We start from the raw sequence: 20422 nt of genomic DNA, 5'->3' as shown, positions 1-20422 counted from the left end.
CTTTAACGTTTGGTTCTTCAAATATGTGAATTTGATGCAAATGTGTGCTTAACCACCTGTGTACTATTTCCTTTTTAAATTCAGTTTTTTTTTTTTAATTTAACACAAGCTGAAATTATTATTGAAATAAGACATTCAGATGCAAATCTATGTGAAAGGTTGCCTTTCGAGGATGCTGATAATGGGGGCCCTTGGGCATCTGCTGCACTCGCCCTGTAGGTACACCAGATGTGGGGCGAGGAACACAGAGAGTCTGACTGTAGAGGTTGTTGGTACACAGATAGTATGAGGCTCTGCGTGTTTTCATTCTCAACCGATTGTAAAATATATATATATATATATATTTCTCGTGATTCATTTCCCACCAGATAAACTCTTCCTTCCATGCACGGCCGTCTGCGATCTGTTTAGAAGTCCTGCCAACCAGACTGCGCCGCGCGTGCGTTATATTCTGACCAACATTTCTAAAAATAGCTCGCGGTTGACGTCACTTAGCCAAACGTGTATCAGTCGCTCGGCGGCGGGGGTGTGATAGCGCGCGGGGAGGGAGGTTTTTTTTCTGGAAGGAGGGGGCCATTCCTAACGGCCAATAGATGTCCTCGCATTCACCGAGATTCCCACGGTTCGGCCGCGACAGGCCAATGGAGGAGAGCAACCGGAGAAAGTGGGCGCGGACGTCGTCGAGAGGAAAATAATCGTTGACGTTCCCGTCGCTGGCTATTTGTAGGGCGGCGGTACGTTGCCGTCGTTGATAGATTCAAAGGCCAATCAGAGCGCTCCGTGGGGCACCATCGTAGATAGGTGACCAATCAGTAGCCCCGCTTTAGCCGTCAATCAACCCCGGTTCTGGCGAGTAGGCGGGATGTTCGCTCGGCTGTAGTTCCGTCATCTCGCCCGTCTCCGAGGCTACAGGGGGCCAATGTTGATTTGGGCAAATTCGCGTCGTTGTCGGACCCCGCCGAGGATTCATTTTTGAAATCTGGGTTCGGTGACGAAAAGCGGCAGTCTTTCGACTGAGAACAGTGCATCCCCGCCGTCGGTATAGCTGGTTATTTGTGGGCTGGGGGAGAGGTGGGGAGCCGGGGGGGCCTCGCGCGGAGGGGGCTGCGAGGAGGGACAGGAGAAGACTGGATCCTCCGTGTTCAGGACAACAAGGTCGGCCTGGCAGTCCAGTGAAGCCCCAGCGACCGAGACACCACAACGATAGCTCCTCGTGGATTTAAACTCGAGCTCGTTCGCCGGTGGTTGATGGCCGTGGAGCGCGTGAGCCCGCTCCACTGTACCGTCTCGCCGCATCAGCAGCTGTCAGGCTATTAAAGATCAAGACCTCGCAACGCTTGGTGACTGCTACAGCTGGATTTAGGAAACACCGTTCGGACCTAATCGAGTTACCGGCTTGGCAAGACTGTAGGGCGGCCAAAAAGCCACGGATCGCCCGTTGACAAGTTGTCATCATGGGCAACGCGCCCACGGCCAGGAAGGGCAGCGAGATGGAAAGCGGTGGGTACCATCGCCAGTAATGTTTCACATCACTCTTCAGCAACACCTGCTCGGCTGCAGCCTCATGAAATGATCAAAGAACGGTGTGATACAACAGGCTGTGGTAGCTTTACATAACAAGCCATTCGGTGTTAATTAGAGGCCTGTTCTTGCTTTCCCATTCATTAAGATCCACTAGCACGTCCATGACAAGTCCCAAGATGATACATGTAATACATTTAAATTAAAGCATTGTATGTGTGTACATGTAGATGAATCGGGAGTCTCTCCTCAGACGAGGCTCAGAAGTACTGTTCAGTTTTGGACCTTTGGCTGTGATTTTAGTGGATGCTGAGGTAGGATGAAGCCGGATGTGGAGCTGTGTGAGCTGCACAACGTCCAACAGCAGTTGTGCACTGCACGCATTTTGGAATATTCCCTGTGCTGAAATATTGCCAGTATCACAACACACTAAGTGTCAGATATGTCCCAAACACTCCAGGCCTGTTGCTCCACTCCTTTTGGAAAAGAGATGCTGCTTAAACGGTGTGTGGGTGAGCTGAATCTAATTAACGTGAACCCATGGAAGTGTGCAGGGTTGGCTGAACTGGTCTCAGTCTGTCAGTCTGATGTGAAGTTGCTGCTATGCACAGGGATGAGAGTATGCTAAAGTCAGAGGCCACTGGACTGTAATCATTTCCTGGGGCTTTCCTATTCACCATGACTTCTTACCATGCATTGGTATTCAAACAGTTTTCTATCAACCAGATATACTTTTCAACAAACAGCCAAGAGAAGGAGAGACAAAAGAGTGTATGAATTATGGTTTAAGAAGCTCTGAGTGCATCACACATGTCATGTACCCTTGGTCAGTGAGCATCTTTGCCTTGGTGCCTTGCTCAAGGGTGAGTAAGTGTTACTAGTTAACTCAACTAGATTTTCCCAGCACGTTATTAGAACCTAGTTAAAAGTACACGAGGGAGAGGAGAGAACGAGCTGGCATCCACCTCAGCTGCTCTGTTTGAGATGAAACTGTGTTGTGCTGTTCAGTTAGTCAACTTGGAGACTTCTGAATGCAGGAAAATGATCCTCGATACAACATGTGCTGATTCTTTACATACGGAACCCAGAATTATCTTAAAGGGGCTCTGCACTGAGATTAGACACGACTTGTGTGTTGTTGTTTTTTGTCAGGAGAGTGCTCCTCTGCTTTGTGAAACCGGTGTGGTGGGAGCTTTCTTACGTCTGCAGGTTTCACTTGACACTTTGATAGAAACCCCGCGGTGCAAACCTGGACTGTGGAGTTTGGAAGATCAAGGCATTTAACAGGAAGTTAGGCTCTCATGAAAAATATCGCATTGGTTAACATTGAGGCATTGCATTACATATTTCCTCCAACAGGTGCCAGTTTAATCTCAAACAATACAGCTGAGTTTGTCACAGTGAGCTACGGTGCATGCCAGCTTGTCTCACTCTCTACTCTCCCTCTTTCTATGTACTTTTAGCTGCGCTATACTCCTGAAAATACATGTCCTCTCTGCAGTCGAATACAGAAAACACAGGAGCTATCCTCCTGTGTTTTCTGTCTTCTTTCACTTGTTGCTCACACCTCTGAAGCTTTTCTTGTGATCTTGTCTTCCACAGTCAAGGAGTTCCTTGTTAAAGCCAAAGAGGACTTTCTAAAGAAGTGGGAGAGCCCTGCACAGGTTAGTGTTTGGATGCATGTGTGACGTTCGTCGAACGCAGCGGGAATGTGAATGTTTTCTGAATGCTCTTGGATGCAAGCACGCACATTCCTATGCTGTGTGACCAAACATATCAACTGTATATGTGGTGTGTTCGCTACTATTCCTCTTGTAATGTATTTGTTTTCCATATTCATTTGTGCACCCCACCTACCACTGTTGGTAAATGGACATTTATATATGTTTGGACAGTGAAATAAAGCAAGTGGCTTGTAAAATATGTAGTGTGATGATTCAGTTTAAAAATGTATAATTAAATTCATAATGCTTGATGTACATTATATTCTCTGTGATCGTAGTAAGAACATAAATCATACACATACACTCGGGCATTTGCTTGCCGGTACAAAAACAAACATACTACAGAATAGATAGTAAATGTGAGCATATAGGACACATTAGAAAAACACTCACCATCCCATTTTCACAACAATCAACTCCCTTTTTTTGTTTCGTCTGTTCAGAACACTGCTGGCCTGGAGCAGTTTGAGAGGTTGAAAACCCTCGGCACGGGCTCATTTGGCCGTGTGATGCTTGTGAAGCACAACGAAACGGGACAGCATTATGCCATGAAGATCCTCAACAAGCAGAAGGTCAGTCTGGGTCAGGAGGGTCCAGGTGGGACGGAGGCTGTTTGAACGTGACTCTCGTTTAAGGACACACCTGCAGGATGCTCATTGAAAATATATTTACGGAAATGTCACATCGATACTCACAAGGCTCCGAACATTCGTGCATATTAAAAAAAAATGCCTCCTTCTTTGTGTGCTGGTGCAAAGATGCAGAGATTCAAACACAGGTGCAGACCGTTTCCCCACTGAACCTCTTTGAACAAGCTTGTGCTGAAGCAGACATCGGCCGGAGCGGCAGAGCTGAGGTCGTCTTAATGCACATCGAGTAGAGTCATTTTAGTAGCCAACGTAGAATTCATTTGCGCCTGCGTTTCACATATTATAGATACATATTTTTGTAGATAAAATACAAAGATGAGAATGTCTGTTTCATTGGCTGATCCAGTGAATTTAACACTTGAAAGATCAATTTCCAGGTTGCACCATGATTACTGTATGTTAGTGTACCTGATTACCAAAAGTGGGAAAAAAAATAATATTTGCAACACCCATCTTGACGTGTTTCCAAAGCTTCAGCTTGTGTTTGTACTTTTTTTGCCAATTTCACGAGAATAAATCTTCAAACATCTTGAAAATCTTGTACCTGTCGGTATAGGTTAGACTTCTGGTGTACGAAGTTACCGTAGAAGCAGGTGTGTGTTGAATAAGTCGTCTCCCCGGTGAACATACGCAGAACAAGAACAAACAAAATGGATAAATGTACTTTGAATGTAGACGCTCGCAGACGTTGGCCGAGCCTCAAGGAGGCAGACTGTCTCAGAGCTGCTGTTAGTAAACTAAGGTATTAATATTAATATAAGGTATTAATACATGAGTATAGATTGTGATGGTGGAAAAAAAACATTATTAGCAGGTACTTTTTATCATATCTTATGATAAGACTAATGTCGTATAACTAAATGTATTATTTATTTATTTTATCATCAGGAATAGAAATGAATGGGCTGCCTGGGTAGCTCCATGAACACACACAGTATAAACTGTCCTCTCTCTGTTTGTGGCTTTCAGGTGGTGAAGCTCAAACAAATAGAGCACACTCTGAATGAGAAGAGGATTCTTCAGGCTGTCAGCTTTCCTTTTCTGGTGCGGTTAGAGTACTCGTTCAAGGTACGGGCAATTTTAGATGGTGTGTGTGCGTGTGTGTGTGGATGATGAGTGACTGGATAGATTTTCCTTCTTTCCACTCATCTACTTAGCCCCATTTCCCCATTCCAGCTTTTAAGTTGTTATTTGTCTACATTTTTATGAAAGTGGTCCGTTAAACAAATAAAAGATATCCCGGCTCACCCAGTTGACTGCAGAATCACGTACTGCTGATGACTCTTTTTGTGTATTTGTATGAAAGCGTTTATTTTTAGTTAACTTGGTGGATTATTAACTATTTAAGCTAAGGGCCAAAGCATTGCCTTTGAAGTTTTAAGCTTTATTTCTTTGTGTCATATCAAAGAATAACCAAAACTGAGAAGATAAAATCATAATCTAGAAATATATTCACTCACATTTTGATATTGTCATATTTCTAAAATCAAAACATTTAATTAACAATCTCACTTCCTCCCAGTTCACAGTAGCTCTGTATAAAGCATATAACAGGCAGACGATGCAATTTGAACACTCCAAATGAATCATTTAAGTTTTAATAAAATATGATCTCTTCTGGTTAAAGACCACATCGAGAATATATAACTACATATACATATATATATATATATATATATATATATATATATACCTAGTGTTATAAATAAACTGCTCTCTTAAATTGTGTTGACTTGTAAATCCTGATGCAGTGATGTCTTAATTTACAATCTCCTCCATATCATCACTCCCATCGTCATTGACAATGAATCCTATCAGGTGTTTATCTGCAAACATGGAGTGAAACGAGCCTCACAGTCTTCAGCATGTTCACAGCCGTGTTCTGTCGGAGGCTGGTTGTGCTCGTACAGACTAACCACAGCTGATGGCCATACTCCAATTAAAGCCTTATTCAGGTTAAGCCTCAAATAAACCTATTAACTACATTTTCCTGTCCACACATCCCGTCCTTCACACTCGTGGAAGAGTCAACAACAAACGCATGTTAACTCAGCTCGGTTCGGGTTATTTGACAGTAAGTTGTATTTGCAGCCGTCAACCGAGAATAATGTAAAGCTAGTGTTTCCGTACTTACATCTGTTAAAGGATGTAAAAACAACGTATATAAATGTGTGATAGACACAGTTACATTTGGCCTTTTCTTATGGTAATACCTGAAATAAAAGTCAGTTAATTTATTTATATTCACCCACAAAATACCGTCTTCATGTCGTCCATCCTGTGTGTGTGTTTACGTACGTTAATATGTGTCTGTATGCGAGTGTCACTAACGGGCCCTCTGTCTTCTCCTCTCCAGGACAACACTAACCTCTACATGGTGATGGAGTATGTACCAGGTGGAGAGATGTTCTCCCATCTACGGAGAATTGGCAGATTTAGGTTAGTGTTTGTAGGCACATGCAGAGGTAAATTGTGGCGCTCTGTGCTCTCAATTCATCTCTGTTCTCCATTTTATTCTCTTATAGTCTATTTGATTCTATTCTGTACAGCTCTGTTCTCTTCTGCTCTCTTTTAGCTCTACTCTGATTTATTTAGCTATGTTCTGACCTGTACACTCCACTAAACTGCTCTCTTCTGGTTGGGTTTGTGTGTGCACAGTGAGCCTCACGCTCGGTTCTACGCCGCTCAGATCGTTCTAACCTTTGAGTATCTTCACGCTTTGGACCTGATCTACAGAGACCTGAAACCTGAGAACCTGCTCATAGACCAGCAGGGCTACATACAGGTAACGGACACTTGATGCAGTGATGTACAAAAGCTAATCATAACGTACTTATGTATTAGTATGATTTGTCTACAAACGCACACATGAGGCCTAAATTAATCATTGAAGGTCGGCGGGAGTTCACGACAGATGGTGAAAAAGGTCGGCCCCTCTTGTGAAGTCTCAGGGGCTGTTGAGATTTCGGGCTTTCTAAACATGCAGACTGGCCCAGCTGTGTGTGTTTGCTGGGAGTTCTCCTCACCCCTCAGATTTTCACCCTAGAGCCAAATCCCCCCTTGATTTCACGGCTGGGCACTGTACCCGTGGTTTAGTTTGTCTAAAACATCTGTGAACATCTGTGCAGCATTTGAGAGATGGAGGGACGGTTGAACAGTGAAAAACTTAAATGAATTCATATTCATAAGGTCTGCAACTACGATTATTTTCACTATCAATTCATCTGCAGGATTATTTCTCGATTCATTGTTTAATCTTTAAATGATCCCAATACTATGAAAAATGGCCATCACAATTTCCTAGAGCCCAACGTGCTGTCATCACACGTCCTGTCTTGTGTGACCAAAACCAGATATTCAGTTTACAATGAACCACAACGAGAAGCTGAAAATTCTAACATTCTGGAAACATGAAATCTTTGTAATATTTGCTTGAAGTATGACATAATTGATGAATAGATTATCAAAATAGTTGCCGACTCATTTTCTGTCGATGGAATTATTGGTTAATCAACTCAACTGTCGCAGCTCTAATACTAATTGGCCGAGTAATCACATTCTGATGTGCAGCAGCTAACATTAGCCTCATAAGCTAGCCAGCTAATCTCTGATGTTGATGCAACAAAGCACATCAACATTTATACAAAAAAAGCAGTGTTACTTTTTGTGTGCTGTCTTACAAGATTTTACCATTTATGTGAATTTATATTTTATTTTCTATAAAGTGCACAGATACAGCTGCAAATGTAAGGCAACATTAGCACTTTAGCACTTTCTGCTAGCTCGAGTGGGCTCTTACTGTAACGTGTAGTGACTCAGGGAGGATATGAAGTGTTATGCTCTGTCCCAAAAAAGGCTTGACCCCACCCCTTTATTAGTGATGTCACACAGACATGGATGTGTCTAGAAACTATCAACAACTACCCAGAGAGTGCAACTGTGATGGCAGTGTGTGTTTTGCAATGATCTGTGTTTACCGAGCAGTGTGCCTTCACACCGAGTCTCTCTTGTGACACAGATTCTGCTGCCCTCTAGTGGTGAACAGTAAAATGTAAACCGGTGAAAAGTCCCATTGCTGCCCCAAGATGCTGGCCTTGGTCCATCTCTTTGGCTCTGTCTATTTCTGCCTGTCATGCACTAAAACTCAGCTGGGCACTCTACTCATTGTTTGTCATTTCCTCTCTCAGGTGACAGATTTTGGCTTTGCCAAACGCGTAAAGGGCCGGACCTGGACACTGTGTGGCACCCCGGAATATCTGGCCCCAGAGATTATTCTCAGCAAGGTGAGCCGCCATTGTTCCTCCTTTTTATCTTGTGAACTTTCCTTTCAAAAACAAGATATTCTGCATTTAAACAAATAATGACACCAACTTGTTGCATAAAGTTAAAAACACATAACAACACTTTCTTTACACGATAGTTGTTCAGTTGAGTTGGCAGAGTTGTAACACATGCTCGGCATGTGGGTTTGAGGAGCATCTGTAGAGCACACGCAACTCAAATGTTCCTCCTAACAAGACGTAAACAGTGAAACTAGCACAACTCTAAGTACATCTTAATGTGGCCTGAAACCAGCCACATGCTGTTATTAAACACAGTAGGATTGTTTCCGACTCCTGTGATTCAAACATTTCCAGTAACTCAGAAATCATTCAAAATCATTACTAAATTCACATGTTTTCTTTTCTTTTAACGGGGATTATGTCTTAATATGTGACGACAGAAATTCAAAGCTTTAGTCAAAAAGCCTCAATACATGCTTTGACTGTAGGAAAGACAACGACATTCTGCCCGACTGTTTAAATGTAACACGCGACAACAACCATCACGACACCTGCATCGATAGAACGCTCTCTGTAAGACGTCCTTGAATGCTTCTCATCCTCAGTAGAACATCACAAAAATATTTCGACATGCTGTTTATAACAATCATATCTCTTCCTTCTGAACATCTGAACGGGATAAGAAATAAGACGTAACCGAGGAAAGGATGCGTGAATGATGAATTAAGGTTTAAAAAGGTAGTTGTCTATAAAGCTCTCTTTTTGTCTCTACTCTCCTCCGTCCTCGTTCTGTCCACCAGGGGTACAACAAGGCCGTAGACTGGTGGGCGCTGGGCGTACTGGTCTATGAGATGGCAGCAGGGTACCCGCCTTTCTTTGCTGACCAGCCCATCCAGATTTACGAAAAGATCGTATCAGGGAAGGTGAGTCGGACTCTCTGTTTACCACTCTGTGCTTCATTCAGAGTCTGTTTGTAACATTGGGAGCTCCCGCCCCTCATCCACCTCCATGACTTCGTTCTGATGGCTTTATTTCAGAAAGATGATTCAGTTTGGGTTGTATTTACAAGTATCGCTCCATTTTTGGAATAAACAGAAATGTTGGAATTACTTCCCAGTGGCTTTTTCAATTTTGGGTCAAGCCTCTGTACATTTTGAAGGCTGGCACTTTGCACTATATGATAAACACAGCATACTGTCTCCTTCTTCTACTCTTCTTCAAATCTCTTTTATGTTCGTAACCGCTTCTTGTCTTCTGTCTCAGGTGCGTTTCCCATCTCACTTCAGTTCAGACCTGAAGGACCTGCTGAGGAACCTGTTACAGGTGAGATAGTTGCTATCTCAGTCATTCTGAGGTTGAGGCTACCTTCACTCTGCTGTGTGTGCTGAACAAGTGAGGCAAACGTTATTGGTGTTATCCTCAGGTGGACCTAACAAAACGTTTCGGGAACCTCAAGAACGGGGTAAATGACATTAAGGGACACAAGTGGTTTGCGACCACTGACTGGATTGCCATCTACCAGAAAAAGGTAAGTGTGTCTGTGAGTGCACGGATGCGTTGACTTCCCTTCTGTAAAGTTCACTTCTCACTTCTGCTGTTTTTCATCGTCTTCAGGTGGAAGCCCCCTTCGTCCCCAAGTTCAAAGGGCCAGGGGACACTAGCAACTTCGATGACTATGAGGAGGAGGAGATCCGCGTCTCCTTCAATGAGAAATGTGCCAAGGAGTTTGCGGAGTTCTAGAGTTAGAGGGCGAGAGAGGAAGGAAGTAGGGAGAGTCAAAGGTAGGCTGGTCAAGTGGGAGACGTAAGGAGAGAGTCTCCTGTCCAATCACAAGCACCAGCTACAACAAGAGGGGGGGGGGGGGGGGGGATGGGATAGAGAAGGGAAAAAGAGCAAGGAGACTGATAACCAGCAGTGTTGCCTTTTCTGTTGCGTTTCTGTTGTATTTTATTTATGATTCTGTCTTATTTATGGATCCCTTTATAATGAAGGTGTGCTTCAGATTCAAGGGTGTTGGGAACCCCACTTATTTAGAGTTGCCTCTACACATTTTTCACCCAAGATCTTCCCGGCTCTCTTATTGTTTCATTCATCATTGAATCACTTTTGGGCCACATCACAGAGAAATCAGTCCGTCCGTTCGAGTCTCCTGCGGTCTGTTGTTCATCACATCTCCGAAAGCCCATAGAGTCGATCAAGTTGAGGTCTCGGTCTGCACAAACGTTTCTTCAATTTAAACTGATAACCGGCTAGCTAGCTCTCTCTCTCTCTCTGGTGAGCAGGAGGAGCATTTAAGTGAACATTTGAATGAATCACACTCATATGCACTTAAAGAAGTTTTGTCATTTATTCTTTAAGTATTTAAACTTTTACCGTTTCATATCGTAGACATCGTACCTCGAGTCACCGGCATGATTGGCCAAAAAGAAAAACATAAAGATGATGCATTGTCTGCTCAAACAAGTCGGGGTCAGAGACAGATGACCCTTCAGGGGGAAGAAGTCGGTTAAGTTTACTGTGTAACTCCATCTATACTTCTTATCTCTGTTAGCATAGCCAGGCTTTGTGCACTCAATTTTTAAATGTCACTAGATACTAGCCGCTCCAATTATTTCACGTCACGCAAACAAACAAACAAGGAAATTTGGATACGGGAACGTAAATATCTCAGTTTCAATAGTGTCGTGAAGGAACACCACAACATAATGGTATCTCAGGTTTGAACATATCACTTAATAAGACATTTTATCAACATTAAGCATTAGGATCAGCAGGTCAAGAAGATGTGTGAGACACTTGCTTAGAGTTTGGAATTTAAAGTTCTGGTTCGCACTAAGAGGAACAAAAGGGAATATTAAGACTTTTAGTTCGGGTATTCCACAATTTTCCCTTTCAGAGGATTTGTTTTGCTAACTGGACAACTCTGTCTGGTCTCAAAAGCACTCGCTGTCTCTGCTCAGAGCTCATCTACTAGTCAAGCTGATGCAGCATTTCGAATTAACCAATTGGCCCTTGCCTACTCCAGTTTAGAAGAGACCATCCGAGGCGGACGACCTCAAACTGCTCCTGGCTGGTGGTCACTGGAGCACGTTGAGCAGTCATTGTATCGGTGGTCTGGAGGGTCTTTTATAGACGCCTGTGTTCATCTCCACAGCACTCTCACTCCATGTGACAGTCTTACGTGTGCCAGCAGCTCTATTCCCATCGCTGTGTTTACAGGCACAGTTTTTGTTTAATTCAGTTTTTTTTCATGTGGTGATGATGTAAAGATGACTCCATTGAAGAAGTTAGGAAAAGGTAGAAGAGTTGAATAGAGCTAGTGCTGAGAAGAGACGAGGAAGATCTCAGTGCACAGTATACAAGCTCACACATAGCACATCAGGTGTTCAATGCCTAATCAGCACCTGAGCTGTGATGGAAAAGTACTTGTAGGATTTGGGCTTTCAGAATTTATAAATAGTGTCTATTTCAAACATTCAAATACCTTCTTCACAGCTGTGTTTTAATGTGCCACCATAACGAAGATAATCTATTTTGGTTCAAACAGGCGCTCTGGTTTTTCTCTGGTTTTATTGGAACGAGTCCTTCCTGTCCAAAAGAAGTTCAGATACTCGGAAATGTAACGAGCTTTTTCTCAAAATTACACGTTTGTAATGTGTTAGAGTGTGTGTGTGTGTGTGTGTGTGTGTGTGTGTGTGTGTGTGTGTGTGTGTGTGTATAAATCCAATGATACACACACACAATTTAATTTATAGTCTCGTGAAATTTAAAATGACCTACCATCCAGGAATGTTTACGGTGGGCTTAAATGACCTGTTTCAGATCATTTTTAGATCCGTGTGGCCCAACGTCCACAGCAGGATCAACCAGCTAGGGTTAACCCTAGTACCCCACCATTCCTCCCTCTGTCTGTACAGTATGTACAGTGTCACTATGCTGGAATATGACATGGCCCCAGGTGTACTCTGTGCTAATTTGATTTAAACAAATGAATTGAGGAATATGCACCATGTAAGCACAGCATTAGCAGACTAAATGGAGGCCTTAAAGGGCCAGTGATTCAGTAGAGCACCTGCAAGAGACTTGGAGGCCTAGATATCCTAACGATTATGCCGTGTTCAGGTGGGATGGATGGTTTGACAGCTTCACAGGCTGAGGTGTAGTCCACTTGAGTAGTAGACTGACTTTGGCATGTACAATCGATTGGGAGTTGGCAGTTGGCCTCTTTGCCCGGTTGGTAATCTAGCCTCGGCAATGTCCAGTAAAACGTTTTTTTGACCGATTGGTTTTCTATTAAAGAAAGAGTCTCACACACACACACACACACACACACACACACACACACACACACAACCAACTCGTGACCAAAAGGGTTCGTCCCCTCTCCCCTACCCCTACTTTTCATATTCTTTCTCATTGAGAGAGGTGGAAAAACATTTCATTGATCAATCTGAAGTCATATCGGCAGATCGATGGTGGCAAGAGCTACAAGGTGGATGCACACCCACTTGTAGTTATGCTGGCTTATTGGATATGATGGACTATTTTTCCAACCTTTTATTATTATTATTATTATTAATATTATTATGACATTGTTGTAAACCACTTGTTGAGACTTCACATTCGCTGTATTTCCTCCATGTCGAGTTTAATGTTGACATAATTGAAGTTATGATACAATATTATTCCCCGTCTCCTCGATGTTTTTTGCAGTGATACAACTTCCTCTCGATGCAGGCACAATGCTGGTACATACTGTCGCACTTTTTAGGGAAACGAGACCCCGATGTAAACCATGTTAACCCCGCAACACACATACACACAGACACACTGCAAGGGGAAGCGTCTAAAGTCACGGGAGCAGTGACGTAAAAACACGAAGTGTAATATTTTGCAACATGAGTATCATTCCAATAAAGTTTTACTTGTAAAATTCGACTGAACTTGTGTGTGCCTCCTGGATGTCTGTTCATTTGACTGTTCAGCGGCTGCAAGTTTAGGAAAGAGTGAATTGCAGATGATGACATATTTTAAATATAGGCAGCGTGAGTGTTGCCTGGAGGTCAGACATCCATCACTGCCGCCTGATGCGGAATGGAGCCGTCACCAACCCATCTGTTGACCGCCCGGCTCAATGTGATTCGCCAAAACGCTTAAAATCACGACGTTCAATCGCAAAATCATCTCCTCCGCTCCCTGCCTGGACTGCGTATCGTTGTTTCTTTGTGTTAAAATCAGATGTTATAATCTGCGGGCTGATCAGATCGAGACTGCGAACAAAGAGCAGAGCTCCGATGGAGTAAAAAGCAGCCGATTCCACCTTAAATGTCATTTGCGTCTGTGGCGGAGACCTAGGCGCCATCTTCGGTCCACCTTAAGCGCACAATGTGGCCAACGAACGAAAGCGTACCAGCCAGGCTTCCGTCCTCATTCTCCAGCCGGGGGAATCGCACTCTGGCTTCCCAGCTTTGACACAGCGTCACTTGTGAAACGGCAGAGGGGGAAGAAAAGACGCACTTGGGCCAAACCCCACCAGCAAGAGAAGATGTCCGAGCCCAATAAGTACCGAGAGTGGATCCTGGAAACAATCGACTCTCTCCGCTCGAGGAAAGCCCGTCCGGATCTGGAGAGGATTTGTCGAATGGTCCGGAGACGACACGGGTCAGACCCGGACCGAACCAGGACAGAACTGGAAAAACTGATTCAAGAGCAGACGGTGCTCAAAGTTAGCTACAAGGGGTCCATATCGTACCGGAATGCGGCGAAGGTGCAGAGGAAAAGCAGAAAGAAGAGTGAGTTCACGGCCGCTGGCAGCAGCAGCAGCAGCAGCAGCGCGGAGGCAGCGAGGGAGCGGACCAAACACGACCATCTGAACAACAACGACGACAGTGCGCACAGCTTCACCGACCAGGAGGAGGGCGAGGAGGACTCGGAGCCCAGCCCGGAGCCCCACACCCTAACATCAGCCAGCACCACCGACAACAAGCTCAAGCCTGCCTCCAGCCCGAGTAGCGGAAACGGGTGCCTCATTTGTGGCGCAACAACGGGCTGCGCTGTCGGGAGCGGCTGTAAAGGGGAGAAAGCAAGTGCACCGAGAGACAAGGGATTAGGACCGCAGGGAGCGGGGGACTGCCCGTCGCCCGCTCTCAGTCACAGAACAAGCGCACCCGACGGCGGTGATGCAAGCGGGATAACACCGAGCACCGCCGAGGCAGCTCCTGGAGAGACGGAGCCGCGTTTGTCAAGAGATGACACCCAGGACAAAACTTGCTCAGGGAGCGTCAGCAACCTCCCGCAGCAGCAGAGACAGAAGCAGACTATGCCCCTTAAGCCCAAAGTTCGAGTCGGAGGAGGGGGAACCAGAGCAGCGGGGAACCACGCCAACTCCGACCTGGGCGACAGATTGGTGGCTTCTGTTCGCAGCCTGTCCGAGAAAAGCACCCGAGGGGGCTCCGCCGCCGCGACCAGAGGCCACGCGAAGCCGCTCGGGCTGAAGGAGATTTTGGGCTTTCTGAGCAGCCAGGAGCGGCTGTCGGAGGAGAAGCTGACTCGAGGCAAAGTCAAAGTGGTCATGGAGAGAGAGGTGGCGAGGGGCAGACTGCGCAGGACCCGCTGCGGGAACATTACTCTTCCTCTGAGGGGGGTGGTGGCGGAGGAGCCGAAGAATGCGTCCGCTGACAGACTTGTAAAGAGCGCACTGCAGGACGAGCACGCAGGGAGAAAGGTGGGCACCGCTAACTTAATATGTCCAACACGTCCCGGTTATACAGGGCGCCGAACGGCGCTCGCGTCTCGGCTTGCTGAGACATTATGAGCTGTTAAAATCGCACGCACGGCACCAGGACGCGCCTTCCTTTACCAACATTTTTTTGTTTTCTTTCTTGGTCAATGTTTTAGGCGACATGCAAAAGTGTTTGAGGAGATCACATTAAGGAAGATTAATTGTTGTTTCTGTAATTTGTCGGCGGGATGTGGCTGTGCCTGTGTTGCGTTTGCGTTGTGTGTGTGTGCGCGCGCGTGTACGCGTGGCTCCGCTTCCTGCACAAAAGGTGCGGGTTACACAGGGCTGCCGGAGCAGACGGCTCCGGAGCGGCTTCCCCCCCGGCACCCAGGATGAGCGCGCGCACACACCATAAAAGAGCGTCTTCCGCGTGGCGCGAGCTGGTTGTGTTGCCACATCACTATTCGGGGGTTCATAACATTTCATCTCTGTCATCAGGAACTTAAGCCGCGCGGGGTGTCCGGGCCTGCCGCGCGGTGTAGGCGGTGTCTGTCTAAACTCTCATGTGGGCGCTGCTCTGTCGCGCAGGCCGGCGGAGGACTCAGCCCAAACAGCTGAGCACCGTGTTTGTTAGCCTCCACCACTCCTGTAACCCCGGAGCTTTGTGTTTCTCCACCCCTCGTCATACCCGCATCTCTCATTTCGTGCCTCATTAAAGCCTTTGTATCATTTCTGATACTCTCCTCCCTCACATGGTGGGTGCAGACTTGAGTAGGCTACAGTAGTCGGCTATCGTTATTTCAGATTTCTGTTTCCCCAAGTGGGCGGTGTTTGTCCTCCAGCCCACTCTACGCTCTGTGTTAAGCGCAGAGTGCAGCCTGACTCAGGTGTTGCTCACTGGTGTCCGGTGGGGGAACAAGGTGTGCTTTAATTGCCTTCATACAACTTTATCTGTCATTGCAGCCGCCGTCCCCCTCTCTCCCGGAGAATGAGCCGATGGAAACAGCCAGTGAAGAGGAGGAACGGGATGAGGAAGAGGAGGAGGATCCCCGGAGTTCTGATGAGGAGGCGGGAGGACTATCCCCGGTAGCCATGACTACCGAACCAGAGCTCATTGAGAAAACCACAGAAGAAGTTGAGATCCAGACAGCACCAGAGCACGAGAGCCCTCAGCAGCAGCAGCACGGGGGCAAAAGTGTGTGTGTGTGCATGAACGTGCGGCTGGGAAAGGCTGATTAAAGGCCCTAATTAACGCTGGTAACCTTCCGCTGGTGATCGCAAGGCCACTATCATGACCGCTTACTGCTGCTTCACCTACAAGTACCTGAGTGCTTTTGTTTTATTTGTTGTCTATTAATTGGAATTAAGCGCCTTTGTAAGAAAATGATTAATAACGTTAACTAATATATTCAATTTTGATATAAATAATGAGTTCACTATTGTCACCAACTTTATTAGTTTTTTTTTTATATCACTGTTTTGATAATTTTTTCTGATGAGAAAACCTAAATAAATTTCCTAAATAATTTGGACATTAATTCTATTATAAATTATAAATGTACTACTACTGCTGCTGCTACCAACAATAATAATAATAATAGTAATAATGATAATAATAATAACGATAATAATGACAATAACAATAATAAAAGATAACGTCTTTAATCTTTTCCCTCTTCCATCTTGGTTCGGCTGCTGCTCTCACAGGGATGTGCGGGCTTGATTCCGTCACCAGGACGCCACGTCTACCTGTTCAGGGAGCTTCGCTGTCACAATGTAACAGCGCACACTTGGAGGACAGAGCTGTGGTCTCTGATCAGCTACATATGGAGGCACAAGTAAGTGCAAGAACGTGCATCTGTCCTGATGTTTTTTATTGTTGGATGATGTTCCATACATTATCAAAACAGGTCAAAATGTACTCTGAAGCCAACCATGAAATGCACCATCCTATGTTAGAGTCTGACTGGCCTTTGTTGCATCTCTCCTGTCATCTCAATACTTCTGTCTTTGCATCCACATCAACACTAAAAATTCAGCCATGATTTGTTGTCATGCTCACGTATTTGCTTCTCTGTTTGACCCCCCCCCCCCCTCTCCTCTCCACATACAGAGCCAGAGGCAGCATGACAGAATCAACCACATCTCCTCAGACTTCAACAGTGAGTGCTTTACAGATCAGCTCAAAATGTCTGTGTGTTTGGCGGCTGGCGGCGGCGACATGTAATCAGACTGTGCTTTGTTGTTCCCACCGTAGGCTTGGAGTCTAAAACGGAAGTCGGCGTGTCGTCCTGCCTGCTCACACCCACTGCGTCTCCGAGAGACTCCGGCACGTCTGAGGAACGAGGGATGGACGGAGGAGGAGGAGGAGGAGGGTGAGTACAGCAGAGATGCTGGAGACACTGAAGACGCAGGTTCATTGGGTTGGCTTGCTTGCCTTTTTGGATCTGTTACAAAGTCTACAGTTGCTTATTGTCTCACCCTGCAGTTACAGAGCAATTTGGAGTCATGTGTGTGTCCACCTGATGAAGTACAATAATCCCTCTGATTCGACTCCTGAGGGAAATATCTGTCTCTTCAGCTGTTCTCCACTATGTTCAGCATCTAGTCTCTCACTGTGTCTGTCTGCAGTTTGGAGCTCAGCAGGTAGTTAGGGGGTCTTTAAGAGATTTCTTTTATGCTATGAAGTGCTGACAGTGAACCAAAATAGTAAAGTTGCAGCAAAACAGTGAGCTGAAACTCTCTATAACGCTCTGTAGAGCTGAGGGGAGCTGCAGATTCTGTAAGAAAATATTGATGATAGCCGCTTTTAAATAAAGTGAAACAAAGTCTGGCCATTCAATATTATTTAGAACTTAATATCTCCTGTTTACACTAACAATGATACAGTGTAAACTCAAGGTTCATGGTTTGATTATTCCATCAGTGAAAACATGGAAGTCACACTGTCCCATTCTAATATACCAGCACTAAATACCATAAAAAGGGGAATGAACAGCCATTAAACCCGACATAAAAAAACTACATTTCTTAATTAAAATGTCAGCTCTGACATAACGTTCCGAGTTTACGATTTCAACATCCCCTGCAGGTTTTGTAATGGGCCAACCGCACCTCTTCCTCACCTCCCTAGGTTTATGAAGTCTGAGGGGGCCAGTGGGGGCCCAGTGGACTGGACAGTGTCTGATGTGGTCACTTATTTCACAGCAGCAGGTTTCCCTGAACAGGCTGCTGCCTTCAGGACCCAGGTGAGCCTGTAATCCCTTTAACAAACACCAGAGGCCACCAGAGACAGCGTTACTGGCTGTACTTGAACCTTTAACAGTTGTAACCTTCATCGACCGACCGCATTGCTTTGCTCTCTTCATTAGGAAATCGATGGCAAGTCGCTTCTCCTCATGCAGCGTAACGACGTTTTGACTGGCCTGTCAATCAGACTCGGGCCCGCCCTCAAGATCTATGAGCGTCATGTAAAGGCTCTGCAGAAAACGCACTTTGAGGACGACGACTGTTAATGACCGTAATGTCTGTATTTACATATAGCTCAAGTAATCCTATGAATATGCATGCATGATATATACGCTTCACTTCTCATCTCATGTCAAACAGCACACACACACACACACACACACACACACACACACACCTCTGTTTCTCTTCCTCTGGCCCTCTAAACTGTTCTGGTCCAGAAACGACACACAGAAATGAGACTGGATGGACAACAAGGATTCTCTACCAAACAGAGCACAATAGTTTGAGGGAGAAAGCAGACTCGTACAATCTTAAGATGCAGAGGTTAAAACAAAAACAAAAAAAGTCATGCAATTCCTCTTTTTTTTATTTACAATGATCAAGCACTTTGCCATTTCTTGACTAAACCGTGCAGAATGGTTTGTTTTTCGACTGTTGTCTTGTGCGGACCTTGATGCACATTTTGAAAGAGGTCGTGGTTATTCTGTGTGGGAGTACATTTCCTTTTTTCGAGGCTTTAATTCAAGGGTTTCTCGTTTGTCATTGTACACAGACTGTATGTGTGTGGAGGCATCACGGAGCACGTCGGATTGAGCAGAAACGTATAAGAAATTGACCAGATGAAATACATTCTCAGAAGCTGGATGGACCCGTCATAGTCGTCCTGTATATATCGAGAGACAATCCTGTGCCGGGTTCACGGCCTTTTGCAAACGGGTGTTGGTCAACGCAATAAGTTGATAGCTCCTCCTAGATGTTTGAGAGGTTGTTGAATCTTGTAAGCTCTCAGATCGACAGCTTGTTTTTGTGTATCTTAGTGACATTCAGTTTTTAACAATGTTTTTAAGCAGCGCTAGCCATGATCTGTTCTGGCCTATGCAACACCTGAGGGGACGGTTTCACAAAGACAGACTTTGACGGTGGCTGAGATCAAACCAGTCAGACTCCGGAGTGCAATTCATCCGCTGCACGAAGCTTAAGTAGGGATACATATTTGCAATGAATTGTGGGTACATTTTGTGGGTACATTTTTCCGTCGTTTGGTGCCACTGGTCAGCAGGTGTCACTGATTGTTACCATGTTCATAGTTAGCTTGGGGTTAGTGTGGCTGAGATTTTAGGCTTAAAATATGCATTAATGTAAAGTCTAACACTCCAGGTCTGAAGTATCTTTGTGAAACTTTCCTCAGAGTCTGGTGCAGACATTTTCATCAGACACGCCAGCTAACTGGTCTGAAATCAGCACAACAATCAACTCTCATCTGAGTGTAAATATATTGAAAGTAAGTCAGTTTAATCAGCCTCCATCAGTAAATCATTAGAAAACAATTATCTAACTGAAAGATGTTATCGCCGGGTAAAGCTGAGTCAATCAACCAACTAATCTCATCCCACCAGCTTCAAACGTTAAAAACCAAATGATCACACATCTCATTCCCACCTTCACTGTAACGTCATACATTCCAGCTTCGGCATCTCTTTTGTGCATGAATTATCAAATGACTTTTTTTCCCTCATATTTGTACGTTTATATTTCTGTATTCAGCATATTTGTTTCATTTTGTGAATGTTTTCAATCCACTCTCCACACACTGACCTCCTCTACCTCTTTCTCCTCTCGTTCCTTCATTTTCTTTGCAAGTTCCATCAACATTTTTTCATTACACTTAGTCTACGGTGCATGTTTCAGTGTTTGTCATTAGTTAAATCGGTAGGAGGGGGGGGGGGGGGGCAGCTGTGTGTGAGTCCGGATTCTCACAAGAGGAATGTACAGTGTGTCTGAAGGTATATGTGAAAGGACAATTTTAGTAATAAAAGTTTGAATCAAAACACCACAATGTGTCCATTCTGAGTGTGTGTGAACAAGTGTTGCATGTACTGTATAAACAGTGTTTGTGTATGATTGTGTGTACCAGACACACATGTGCATATGTGTGAGGGAGGGAATCCAACAACACAGCAGCCGGGTTCCCCTCAGTCACAACCACAACAAGTCAGAGGAGGAAAGACCAGACTGCGTTTCAGAAAAGAACGGACTATCCAGACGAGACAG

The 20422-nt window shown here is 45.0% G+C and overlaps 2 protein-coding genes across 2 annotated transcripts; both read left to right on the top strand.

Annotated features, from left to right (window-relative positions):
* The first annotated feature begins 534 nt into the window (after window positions 1-534).
* On the top strand, window positions 535-13116 carry LOC142948413 (cAMP-dependent protein kinase catalytic subunit alpha). The gene is made up of 11 exons (XM_076090435.1): window positions 535-1500; window positions 3124-3185; window positions 3689-3817; window positions 4865-4963; window positions 6252-6334; window positions 6554-6680; window positions 8083-8178; window positions 8979-9101; window positions 9442-9501; window positions 9602-9706; window positions 9793-13116. The coding sequence occupies exons 1-11, from the start codon at window positions 1455-1457 to the stop codon at window positions 9916-9918; spliced, it is 1056 nt and encodes a 351-aa protein (XP_075946550.1). The 5' UTR covers window positions 535-1454; the 3' UTR covers window positions 9919-13116.
* A 508-nt stretch (window positions 13117-13624) lies between these two features.
* On the top strand, window positions 13625-20193 carry samd1b (sterile alpha motif domain containing 1b). Its single transcript, XM_076090438.1, has 7 exons — window positions 13625-14902; window positions 15863-16094; window positions 16607-16737; window positions 17013-17061; window positions 17157-17274; window positions 18033-18147; window positions 18271-20193. The coding sequence occupies exons 1-7, from the start codon at window positions 13724-13726 to the stop codon at window positions 18412-18414; spliced, it is 1968 nt and encodes a 655-aa protein (XP_075946553.1). The 5' UTR covers window positions 13625-13723; the 3' UTR covers window positions 18415-20193.
* The last annotated feature ends 229 nt before the right edge of the window (window positions 20194-20422 follow it).

This window comes from Anarhichas minor, unplaced genomic scaffold (genome assembly GCF_050575085.1).
Source record: "Anarhichas minor isolate MPS153535 unplaced genomic scaffold, ASM5057508v1 ptg000012l, whole genome shotgun sequence".
In the NCBI taxonomy this organism is placed as follows: Eukaryota; Metazoa; Chordata; class Actinopteri; order Perciformes; family Anarhichadidae; genus Anarhichas; species Anarhichas minor.
The sequence above is the reverse complement of the archived record's forward strand: the minus strand, read 5'-3'. Positions and strand labels throughout refer to the sequence as shown.